The 12,913-nt window shown below is 44.2% G+C and overlaps 1 protein-coding gene across 3 annotated transcripts in view; it reads right to left on the bottom strand.

Annotated features, from left to right (window-relative positions):
- The window catches only part of LOC100194849 (fibroblast growth factor 13), a 193,556-nt gene extending 181,803 nt beyond the window's left edge, over window positions 1–11,753 (bottom strand). The window contains exons 1-2 of one of the 3 annotated variants that reach the window (XM_014199401.3): window positions 11,469–11,753; window positions 8,808–8,976 (exon numbers count right to left, since the gene is read on the bottom strand). In XM_014199401.3, coding sequence (XP_014054876.1) covers window positions 8,808–8,856 — 49 coding nt within the window. In that variant the 5' untranslated portion in view covers window positions 8,857–8,976; window positions 11,469–11,753. 3 annotated transcript variants of the gene reach the window in all.
- Between the last annotated feature and the right edge of the window lie 1,160 nt (window positions 11,754–12,913).

Raw genomic sequence — 12,913 nt, 5'->3', positions numbered from 1 at the left:
GATTAAAGCATACCAATGAACACAGATGCAGCCAAAAGATGTGGCCGATTTAGATGTGTACCAAGGGAGCAACGGTAGACCGTGATGTCAGGGGTCAGGATGAATAGGGAAAAGAGAGAAGGAGAATGAGAGGGAATGAGGAAGAGCTTTATACAAACCCATTCACCTCATAAAACACACAGCTTTCAGGATTGGCACGGACCTGATTGGCTGACGCATCATAGCAGCCAGGTATTTAGGGGATTTTAACGGCAGGTCACTGACCCCGGCCACACAATGATGAAATGACAGAGGAGCTAGATCTACTCTACTTAGTACCTTTTTGGTGTCATTGTTTTGGGGATGACACACACTGCATGGTAAGGCCTTGCGCCCATGGATGGTTACTGGAATGAATTGACTGAAACCAACCAGGTCAGTCAAGGCAGCTTTACTAAATGAAGAAAAACTCCTGGAGATGGTAATGTTGACAAATCACTTCACCGAAGGACCATGACACTTTATTAATCACATGTGCCAACTCACACAACACCCAAGTCTATATGCCTTGTGGATACTGAAGCCTACATTTGGGTGCTGAATGGTGTTCCACTCCTCTAAGGGCTGAGGACAAAGCAGGACAGAGACAGACAGATAGACAGACAGAAAAGCACCACTTACAGTGCCTTGCCAGCTAGCGAGGCTGTCCGTCAGTGCCCACACTGTCCGGGCACGACGGGCAGAGCAAGGAGCTGGAGAGACAGGACCCCTAACATTCCCAAACATCTCAGGGTGGCGTGGCGCAATGAGTCAGGCGCAGGACAGCAGATATGAGTAATGAAAGCAATTTTACTCAATAATATAACAATACACGTAGTAAAAATACCAGGCCACAAATATGGACCGCAATACAATAAACAATTACTCACAAACAAACATGGGGGAACAGAGGGTTAAATAATGAACAAGTAATTGGGGGATTGAAACCAGTTGTGTAAGACAAAGACAAAACAAATGGAAAATGAAAAGTGGATCGGCGATGGCTAGAAGGCCAGTGACGTCGACCGCCGAACACTGCCCAAACAAGGAGAGGGACCGACTTCGGCGGAAGTCGTGACAGTACCCCCCCTTGACGCGCGGCTCCAGCAGCACGCCGACACCGACCTCGGGGAAGACCCGGAGGACGAGGCGCAGGGCGATCCGGGTGGAGACGGTGGAACTCCCGCAGCAACGAAGGGTCCAAGACGTCCTCCACCGGCACCCAGCATCTCTCCTCCGGACCGTGCCCCTCCCACTCCACGAGGTACTGAAGGCCCCTCGCCCGACGCCTCGAGTCCAGGATGGCTCGAACAGCATACGCCGGGGCCCCCTCAATGTCCAGAGGGGGCGGAGGAACCTCCCGCACCTCAGACTCCTGGAGTGGACCAGCCACCACCGGCCTGAGGAGAGACACATGGAACGAGGGATTAATACGGTAATCTGGGGGAAGCTGTAACCTGTAGCATACCTCGTTCAGTCTCCTCAGGACTTTGAATGGCCCCACAAACCGCGGACCCAGCTTCCGGCAGGGTAGGCGGAGGGACAGGTTTCGGGTCGAGAGCCAGACCCGGTCCCCCGGTGTGAACACCGGGGCCTCACTGCGGTGGCGGTCGGCGCTCGCCTTCTGCCGCCTCACGGCCCATTGCAGGTGCTCATGGGCGGCATCCCAGGTCTCCTCCGAGCGCTTAAACCATTCGTCCACCGCAGGAGCTTCGATCTGTCTCTGATGCCAAGGTGCCAGAACCGGCTGATACCCCAGTACACACTGGAAGGGGGAGAGGTTAGTGGAGGAGTGGCAGAGTGAGTTTTGGGCCATCTCTGCCCAAGGCATGAACGCCGCCCACTCCCCTGGTCCTGGCAATATGACCGCAGAAACATCCTGGTTTACTCTCTCCACCTGCCCGTTACTCTCGGGGTGAAAACCTGAGGTGAGGCTGACCGAGACCCCAGACGTTCCATGAACGCTCTCCAGACCCTGGCCGTGAACTGGGGACCCCAATCAGAGACTATGTCCTCAGGCACCCCGTAGTGCCGGAAGACATGAGTGAACAGGGCCTCCACACTCTGTAGGGCCGTAGGGAGACCGGGCAAAGGGAGGAGATGGCAGGACTTAGAAAACTTATCCACAATGACCAGGATCGTGGTGTTGCCCTGTGAGGGAGGAAGATCCATCAAGAAGTCCACCGACAGGTGCGACCACGGCCGTTGTGGAACGGGTAGGGGTTGTAACTTCCCTCTGGGCAGGTGCCTGGGAGCCTTGCACTGGGCGCACAACGAGCAGGAGGAAACATAAACCCTCACGTCCTTGGCCAAGGTGGACCACCAGTACTTCCCACTAAGGCAACGCATCGTCCGACCGATGCCAGGATGACCAGAGGAGGGTGACGTGTGGGCCCAATAGATCAGACGGTCGCGGAGAGCAGACGGAACGTACAGGCGCCCAGCTGGACACTGAGGGGGAGTGGGCTCTGTGCGTAACACCCGCTCGATGTCCGCGTCCAGCTCCCACACCACCGGTGCCACCAGGCAAGAGGCCGGAAGTATGGGAGTGTGATCCATGGACCGCTCCTTTGTGTCATACATCCGGGACAGTGCGTCTGCCTTAGCGTTCTGGGAACTTGGTCTGTATGACAGAGTGAAAACAAAACAGGTAAAGAACATGGCCCACCTTGCCTGACGAGGGTTCAGTCTCCTTGCCGCCCGGATGTACTCCAGATTGCGGTAGTCGGTCCAGATGAGGAAAGGGTGTTTAGCCCCCTCAAGCCAATGTCTCCACGCCTTCACAGCCTTGACAACAGCCAACAGCTCCCGGTCCCCCACATCATAGCTTCTTCGAAAAGAAAGCACAGGGGCGGAGCTTTGGTGGCGTGCCCGAGTGCTGAGAGAGCACGGCTCCTATCCCAGCCTCGGACGCGTCCACCTCCACTATGAACGCCAAAGAGAGACCCAGATGAGCCAGCACGGGAGCTGAGGTAAACAGAGCCTTCAGGTGACCCTGTCCACCTCAGCCAACCACTGCAGTCGCACCGGTCCCCCCTTCAGCAGTGACGCTTGCGTCCCACCTACTCAACAGCCAGTGTAATCCCATGGCACGTTATTCAAATTCCTCAAAAATGCTAAAACTTCAATTTTTCAAACATATGACTATTTTACACCATTTTAAAGACAAGACTCTCGTTAATCTAACCACACTGTCCGATTTCAAAAAGGCTTTACAACGAAAGCAAAATATTAGATTATGTCAGCAGAGTACCCAGCCAGAAATAATCAGACACCCATTTTTCAAGCTAGCATATAATGTCACATAAACCCAAACCACAGCTAAATGTAGCACTAACCTTTGATGATCTTCATCAGATGACAACCCTAGGACATTATGTTATACAATACATGCATGTTTTGTTCAATCAAGTTCATATTTATATCAAAAACCAGCTTTTTACATTAGCATGTGACTAGCATGTGACTAGCATTCCCACCGAACACTGCCGGTGAATTTACTAAATTACTCACGATAAACGTTCACAAAAAGCATAACAATTATTTTAAGAATTATAGATACAGAACTCCTCTATGCACTCGATATGTCCGATTTTAAAATAGCTTTTCGGTGAAAGCACATTTTGCAATATTCTCAGTAGATAGCCCGGCATCACAGGGCTAGCTATTTAGACACCCAGCAAGTTTAGCACTCACCAAAGTCAGATTTACTATAAGAAAAATGTTATTACCTTTGCTGTCTTCGTCAGAATGCACTCCCAGGACTTCTACTTCAATAACAAATGTTGGTTTGGTCCAAAATAATCCATCGTTATATCCAAATAGCGGCGTTTTGTTCGTGCGTTCAAGACACTATCCGAAAGGGTAAATAAGGGTGACGAGCATGGCGCAATTCGTGACAAAAAAATTCTAAATATTCCATTACCGTACTTCGAAGCATGTCAACCGCTGTTTAAAATCAATTTTTATGCCATTTTTCTCATAAAAAAGCGATAATATTCCGACCGGGAATCTGCGTTTAGGTAAACAGACAAATGAAAATAAAGCATGGGGTCGACTCGGGCACGCGCCTAAGCCCATAGTACTCTGATCGGCCACTTGCCAAACGCGATAAAGTGTTTCAGCCAGAGGCTGCCTCGATATCGTTCAGCTTTTTCCCGGGCTCTGAGAGCCTATGGGAGCCGTAGGAAGTGTCACGTTATAGCAAAGATCCTCAGTCTTCAATAAAAAGAGCCAAGATGAAACACAACTTGTCAGACAGGCCACTTCCTGCATGGAATCTTCTCAGGTTTTGGCCTGCCATATGAGTTCTATTATACTCACAGACACCATTCAAACAGTTTTAGAAACTTTAGGGTGTTTTCTATCCAAAGCCAATAATTATATGCATATTCTAGTTACTGGGCAGGAGTAGTAACCAGATTAAATCGGGTACGTTTTTTTATCCGGCCGTGTCAATACTGCCCCCTAGCCCTAACAGGTTAAGCTAACAGTATATCCCCAGCATGGCGATTTTGTGTAAAAGATAACAAACCTCTTTAGCACTATTCTAATCTCCTCCTTTGTCTTTGCTGAAACCGACCCCATCCTATTTAAGTCGGCTTCCGAGAGAGCCAGCCAGCTACTAGATCAAAAGATGGTAATGATACTGTTGGCAGCGTGTTGTTTAGCCAATGAGATTAGAGCAGGTGTCACAGCAGAGCAGGGGAGAGCTGGCTCCTTTGTGATTCATGAAGCAGTGACTCCAAACTCTGGATATCTATTGATTGGCCAACGTGGCTGCCCTGGGCTGAATTAATATGGCGGCAAATATGCAAGACTTATGCCTACTGCTCGGTTTATGCCGTTAAAGAGGCACTGACAGAGACAACAAAAGAGGTCTGAGAGTCTACATAAAAGCAGGCCACAAAGAAGTCTGGGAGAGAGAGAGCACTATGTTAAAGGGGATGCCATGTTTGATAAGTTCCTTCTGTAAAAGAATATTCGAAAACCCACAACACATACAATAACAAGAGGCTTCATAGTCAAAGACTAGAAAAGAGAGACGAGAAATGTCAACATAACAACTTTATGTAAACAAGCATTGATCCCGTTGATTTAACAGGCTCTGGGATGCTGGGGTTGAGGCCAGGATAGCGAGTACTCTTCGATACACCACTCTGTCCGGACAACTCGGGCTCACTAGGGCGCGGGGAAGCTCACTAACTGATTTGCCTGCCTTGATATTGGAGGGAGACTTTATCCCTGCCTAAGACATGGTTTTCTCTCGCTACCATTCTGTAAATCACTTGTAATAGCACAGGATGTACTCCTGTCTTGTGAAGCATGACCTTTCACTGAGTGAGCCAACGCACAGAGAATAGATAGCATTTCTTCTTATCCCTCTATTCTGTTACTGTCCTGCTACTCACACACATACTCCCTTTTTAATGGGAACAGAGTGCACTGGGGCTCGATTTAATCCGTAGCGCTAAGATCCGCGTTATAGAACAATTTAAATGTAAAAGGCAACGTTCCCGCGTTCGCGGGGACAACATTAACGGTAAACACTGCCTACGTGGGCTCATTCAGAAATTACCATTCCATTTCAATCGCGCTATAACGCGGATCTTCAGCGCTACAGATTGAATCGAATCCTTAAAAAACATCCACGGTCAAAGAGTTTGGTGAGATGTGCTAACATTTTGTCTAACTGCCCTAGCGTAGGGCCTAAATCTAGGCCTGGAACTTCATTCCATTATTTCCAGGGTTTAACTCCCTTCCTCAATCCCTTATTGTTCTTAAAAAGAGCAGTGGAATTGATCCAAAGCTTAACTCCAAAGACAGTTAATAAAAAGTGATGGTCACATGGCCTATTATTGACATCTCTAATACATAGTGCTATATGCATGGTGGATCGTTCACTTCCTCTGTAGGTGCTGGTTAGCCTTGATGACAGCTTTGCACACTCTTGACATTCTCTCAACCAGCTTCATGAGGAATGTTTTTCCAACAGTCTTGAAGAGGTTCCCACATATGCTGAGCACTTGTTGGCTGCTTTTCCTTCACTCTGCGATCCAACTCATCCCAAACCATTTCAATTGGGTTGAGGTCAGCTCATCTGATGCAGCACTCCATCACTCCTTATTGGTCAAATAGCCCTTACACAGCCTGGAGGTGTGTTGGGTCATTGTCCTGTTGAAAAACCAATGATAGTCCCACTAAGTGTTAAACAGACGGGATGGTGTATCGCTGCAGAATGCTGTGGTAGCCATGCTGGTTAAGTGTGCCTTGAATTCTAAATAAATCACTGACAGTGTCAACAGCAAAGCATTCCCACACCATCACACCTCCTCCTCCATGCTTCACGGTGGGAACCACACATGCGGAGTTCATCCATTCACCTACTCTGCGTCTCACAAAGACATGGCGGTTAGAACCAACAATCTCAAATTTGGACTCATCAGACCAAAGGACAGATTTCCACCGATCTAATGTCCATTGCTCATGTTTCTTGGCCCAAGCAAGCCTGTTCTTCTTATTGCTGTCCTTTAGCAGTGGTTTCTTTGCAGCAATTCGACCATGAAGGCCTGATTCACACAGTCTCCTCTGAACAGTTGATGTTGAGATGTGTCTGTTACTTGAACTCTGTGAAGCATTTATTTGGGCTACAATCTGAGGTGCAGTTAACTCTAATGTACTTATCCTCTGCAGCAGAGGTAAGTCTGGGTCTTCCTTTCCTGTGGCGATCTTCATGAAAGTCAGTTTCATCATAGCGCTTGATGGTTTTTGCGACTGCACTTGAAGAAACTTTAAAAGTTCTTGAAATCTTCCGTATTGACTGACCTTCATGTCTTAAAGTAATGATGGCTGTTGTTTCTCTTTGCTTATTTGAGCTGTTCTTGCCATAATATGGACTTGGTCTTTTACCAAATAGGGCTATCTTCTGTATACCACCCCTACCTTGTCACAACACAACTGATTGGCTCAAACACATTAAGGAAAGAAATTCCACAAATTAACTTTTAACAAGGCACACCTGTTAATTGAAACATTCCAGGTGACTACCTCACGAAGCTGGTTGAGAGAATACCAAGAGTGTGCAAAGCTGTCATCAAGGCAAAGGGTGGCTACTTTGAAGAATCTCAATTATAAAATATATTTTGATTTGTTGAACACTTTTTTGGTTACTACATGATTCCATATGTTTTATTTCATAGTTTGTCTTCACTACTATTTTACAATGTAGAAAATAGTAACAATAACGAAAAACCCTGGAATGAGTAGGTGTGTCCAAATTTTGGACTGGTACTGTATAATGCTGTATTATGACAAGGATACTGTGTAGGGGGGGGGGGGGGGTTCAACCCAGACCTAGTGGTCTGGAAAGTGCAATGGTAACTTGAGGTGAGAACATCTCAATAAGTGAAAGCATGCACAAGTCAACTGCATTAGGCTGCAAGTCCAATTTACCAGGCAAGTGATAAAGCAATGGTCTGAATTAAAGAAGGAAAACAATTATTGAAGGACAAAGAAAAAGGTCCACACTCTTACTGTTGGCCCTGGAGAAATGTCACAGAATAACATGTTTGGAATATAGTCTATTAGACATGCATTAAACCAACAATATATGTGAGGTCAGCAGACTGAGCCCTATTCATTTGTTTAGGGCGAATAGCCCAGTATTTACCAAATAAAGCAGGAAACATGACAACCAGGGAAGCTGGTGGTTATAATTCAAATATAATATTGGTTTTAATCATGATCAACTTTCAATAAGCACATAATCAAAACAAACATTCCTTTCAATGGAATCATAGGCTATTAATAAATTCAACATAGCCTACAGTACTAATATAAAGCAGATGAATCCTGAATAAATTATTTTGTAATTGAATATGACTCCACATTGGCTGCCTCTTTGTCAGTTTCCAGTATGCTGTTGGATACATTCTGTTTTGATGGGTTGCCTTGCCATTGATTGCTTCAATTGACAAAAATACGCAATCATCAAAACAAAGGGATGAAAGCCTGTGCATGCTAGCCCCCAAACTGTCGTGGACAACCTCGGTGTAGAGCGCGCACATCGAGTAATCTCGTTGAGGTTTCTCTGGCAACCTTGCCTCCCTTTGTCTCCATGGCAATGGCTCGCCAGTTTACATCCCGACACAAAGCGAGGCTTTTCTAGAGACGTGCAGAGGCTAATTTTTTACCCAATGGGTCATTAGCGCACGAGCTACCAAAACAAATGGTGTGCCCACGTCATATTAGCGTAGAACTCCCCTGTGTGTGATTAGAATATGATGTTGAAAGCTGGGCAAATGCAAACCCACGTAAAAAGATGCAAGCAAGAACAGGGGGGATTTCAAACGGATGCCAGTGACATTGTTGTTCACTGCCTTCACATTAAAGCGACAGCACGACCAATATTCATTGTAGGTTTACCAATGCTCATTAAAATGCACTACATTGTTTGAGTTTCATTATGGTTCTTGGTTTTGTATTACTTAATTTAATATCTGCAGATATTTATTGTTTAAATAATGAAACCAATAAATGTGATACACTACTTGCGTAATCATTAGGTTATAAGCAGGTTATAACATGTGCTAATTCTAGATGGCTACTGGTTGAGTCTGAAATAACACCAGCAAGCCACATATGCCGCGCCATTCAGTAGCTGGCCTACTATTGTTTTCAGAAATCTCAAAGGGCGAGCAGAGGATGTGTGGGAGATGAATGAGCGCACGGTCGCTTTAAACCAGTGATTTAGGAACAGCAATCTGTGCGTTGCAAGGCTTGCCTCTTACCCTTGGAAGCATCCTTATCTTCTTTTGGCTTCGCCACTTTTCCGCTCATAGATCCCAGTTTGGATGTGTAATTCCCGATTTAGACAAGAATGGAAATCCTTTTAATCGCTTGCAGACAATTTCTTCAATGAAATCCTTTCCAAAGCTACCAGGTGCTGAGATAAGGGTTCTGTTAGACAATTAGAAAACAGTGCAATTAGTCTTTAAGGTTTTATTTTGATTTTAAGTTGTATCAAGAGAGGACTACAAACAAAGCAAACCTGTGGGGCTGTGTGATTCCATGTATGACGCCGGCTGTCAATGGATATATCCAGTAATTGATACATTTTACTCACATAGCCTAAACAATTGAGTTCACAAAGCGCATCTGAAAAATTGGTAAAGAAACGCCTTGGTATCCATGGACCATCACCACCATAAAAGCGTCTGAATCGAGTTTGTCTTACCTTATCTCCTCCACGTTTTCTGCTACATCAATGCACATTGATAAAGAAAAACGCTTCCAACATGAATCCCGCTATGTTGCATGCAATAATCACGACCCTCTCGGTTGTGTCAAAGGAACTGAAAAAAAAACGAGGAAAATAAGAGCAGGGTTTCCATGCGCGTGTCAGTCGACGTCAAAGAAAAACGGAAAGTGCATCAAATTAAGATTACATCAAAGGAGCAAACGTCTCCACATGGGGTATCCGCAAATGCCATCCACTACAACTGACGCAACCAGGTTTTCTTGAAGCCTATGGTGACTATTCTATTCCACAGGAGCTCTTCCAAGGCATTTCACACGCTGGAAAATATAGCACACAGATCAACAGGATCCACAAAGTGAGCGCTGTATTCCATCCCTAACACACATGCACAATCGGTGATGCTACGTTTAGCTCTATACGTTTAATAAAATACATGCATTTTGGGCATGAAAATCAATTGTTTATAAATCCGCTTCGATACACCGTTGCTCTAAACGCGCGCGTTGGATGGGGAGCGTGAGGAGCGCTGTGACCTAGGCGTCAAGTAGCCTACTGTAGAATCAAGAAGAGTGGCCGGGCAGCAGATTACGCAGCATTGACAAGCACCATCTATTACTAAATTGTTTGCTTGTTGTAGGCTAGTGTTTACTTATAAAACAGTCTTAAGGAAACCAATAGCCAAAATAAGCGTGCTATTTTTTTTTTTTTTTACCTACATATGGACAAACCAATTTTCACGATGTAAATGCATTATATGACATTATGGTTAGCCGTTTGCTATTCGAATCATCTGTACACTTTGAAACAATTCAGTGACTAATAAAGTAAATAACCTTTACGCACAAGTGTCAATTACCGAAACAGTCCCAAAAGACGCTCTTTATATCAAATATCGTTGACATACATAATGTTACAGACCAGCTAAATCAGACAATTTACAGTACTATATATATAGTCAAAAGTGTTTCAAGTAGTCCAAGCAAGCATATAGCCCATAAATCGCAGTCCACGGAAACTGGAGCAAGTCCCAAGCCACTAAAGGAAATAACTCACCTGGATGCACGAGATGGCGAGGCAAAAACTGTTGAATTGACAACGAATGTCAGCGCACTTGCCTACAAAATTGTCTTAAGTGGATACTTAAACATTCAGACGTTCCAGATGCTAACGGATCAATATGAACGGCTGCTTGAATATGCTTCAATATGTCATTCCTTTTCAAATGGGGTGTTTTAAACACCTTTCTAAAGTTTTGCTGCGCTGACAGATGCGCAGTGGAATGCAAACCAATAGGCCTAGTGTACAAGTCGATATCTGGGGGAAATACTGCGAAGGAGAGATGGCATTGCATGCGTAATTCTAATTGGCTGCAGCGTTATTCGCATTAGCCTACCATGTTTGAGTCCCGTGAAGTTATAATTACCTTTAGTTGTGTAGTTGGTCGTTGATTCATTTCATCAGTCATTTGGCAACAGATGCAACGAAAAAATGACATTAATAATCATTTAAAATAGTGGACAATTACACGAAACGTTTTTTATTCGTTTATTTGTCACAGACAATGTACAACATACCATTCCACCAGATTTAGCTAGGTAGTTTTTGAATCTGTAGTCCCTGGAAGCAACTATTTTACGTAACAGAAATGTGAATTGGCACTCGTTGGTACAAAGACCACATACAAAGAAACGCTCAGCTCTGAAACCATCATTACTAGTTTATAAATCCACAATATATCTTCTTATGATTGAGGATTAACTAACAGGATTATGGTACCACATGTTTGTTATTGCTGGTGTATCTTCGCCGTCGTTAACCCTTACAATCCTCTCTGGGCCAATAACGACGCGCAAAATTATTAGTAGAATATCACATTGCCAAAAGCCATGGTAATGTGACTGTGTACAATTTGAAATGTTGATTTCAGAACAAAGATAACTGTAGCCTATCAAAGCATGTGAGACTACATGTTGCTTGTTTTTAATGTTTAAGATTTGCAAACAACTTAACTGCATCTAACTTTATGATTTTCAGTGGAGTTTAGTAAAATTGCGCAGCCAATAGCTGTAATAGATTATCCAAATTAATTACCATGTGATTATGTCATTGTAGTGCCATTTTTTGTGAAGTAGGAGTGTTTTGTCTTGCCACTGAGTTAGATAAGAACATGCTTTAGAAACTGCGTCCTTACCTTATGTTGACAGTTAATTGTAGCCTTGGCGGTAGAAGATGAGAAAATAGAAACAGTAAAAGTCAGCGTTCACCCCGTATTTAACACATGCAAAGTTATCCTAGACAGGATCAATGTGTGATAATCAAGTCGACAACTCCAGACGCAAAATCCCGAACTGTATGATAAACTTACTACGCAACATGTCTTGTAACAAAAAAACTGCCCCTTTTAACTTGTCACGAAGTAGAAATGTGAGAACTCGCTTATTCTCAAATTTGTCAAGACATTTGAAGTTGGCTTCTACCGGCTGTAGCTGCCAAACTGCACTCCCCTTTCCGCCTCTAGGAGGGAGTAAGAGCACTAACTGGCCATTATAGACCCTGCCAAATTTTAAATAATGCAATCTAGTAAAATGTGCTTGCTGAAATCAAACTACAACCTCAGAAACTGTTCATACTTATTATTATTACTCTGGAACCAAAACCGTAAACGCTACCATCACCAGAACAAGTGTAAAACGTTTAGACTAGCACTGGTCAGGTTGCTAGATAAAAATATTGTTGATACTACTTTTCACACTACAACCATATTTGCGGAAATCCCAATGGCCATAGACTTGAATGGTAAAAATTCTCATCACAACTAGTCTTCAATCATTTAACTAGGAACGCCATTTAACCTTTAAAACGTGAATAGTGGTCTGGAATAGTGTGCTTGTATACATATTTTTGAAACCATTTATACATTTTGAACTACTGCTCACCGCTGCTCTTGATCTGTTTCGGCTATAAATACCACCCCAATATTGACATGTGCAGACGGCTCAACTTTGATGGCTTCAACACAGCTGTTTGCTACCGTTCCTACTTCATAAACTATATTCCCAGTCAGTATTAGGGGCGGCAGGTAGGCTAGTGGTTAGAGCGTTGGACTAGTAACCAAAAGGTTCGAATCCCCGAGCTAACAAGGTAAACATTTGTAGTTCCGCCCCTGAACAAGGCAGTTGGTCCACTGTTCCTAGGCTGTCATTGAAAATAAAAATGTGTTCTTAACTGGCTTGCCTAGTTAAATAAAATAAAATTAGGTAGAAAGTTGCAGCCCTGACCCCTTGTGGGGAAAACAGCTTGTGGTTACCTAAGTTACCCCATTGGTTCACAGCAAAAAATTCTAATGCACTTTCCTTGTTGTTTGCTTGTTTTAGTCAATTACAAAACTACATTTAAGAAAAGTCCAACCTGTCTAATGATTATTTTTCAACATTGCCTGCTCTCGAGCTTTCTCACTACTAAGAATTTATTTAAATATTCATTCCCCTTTTCATGACGGTGCTAGCAGCCACGTGAGTAAGTGCTACCGCCAGGCTACAGACTGGCTACCAACCGCATCATTAAGCTAGCCAAGACCAACAACACAAAGAAACGGACTATACGGCTATAAGTAGTGAGTGGAGTTACAAACGGACT

The sequence above is a fragment of the Salmo salar genome, chromosome 05 (genome assembly GCF_965601325.2).
Source record: "Salmo salar chromosome 05, fSalSal1, whole genome shotgun sequence".
Taxonomy (NCBI): Eukaryota; Metazoa; Chordata; class Actinopteri; order Salmoniformes; family Salmonidae; genus Salmo; species Salmo salar.
The sequence above is the reverse complement of the archived record's forward strand: the minus strand, read 5'-3'. Positions and strand labels throughout refer to the sequence as shown.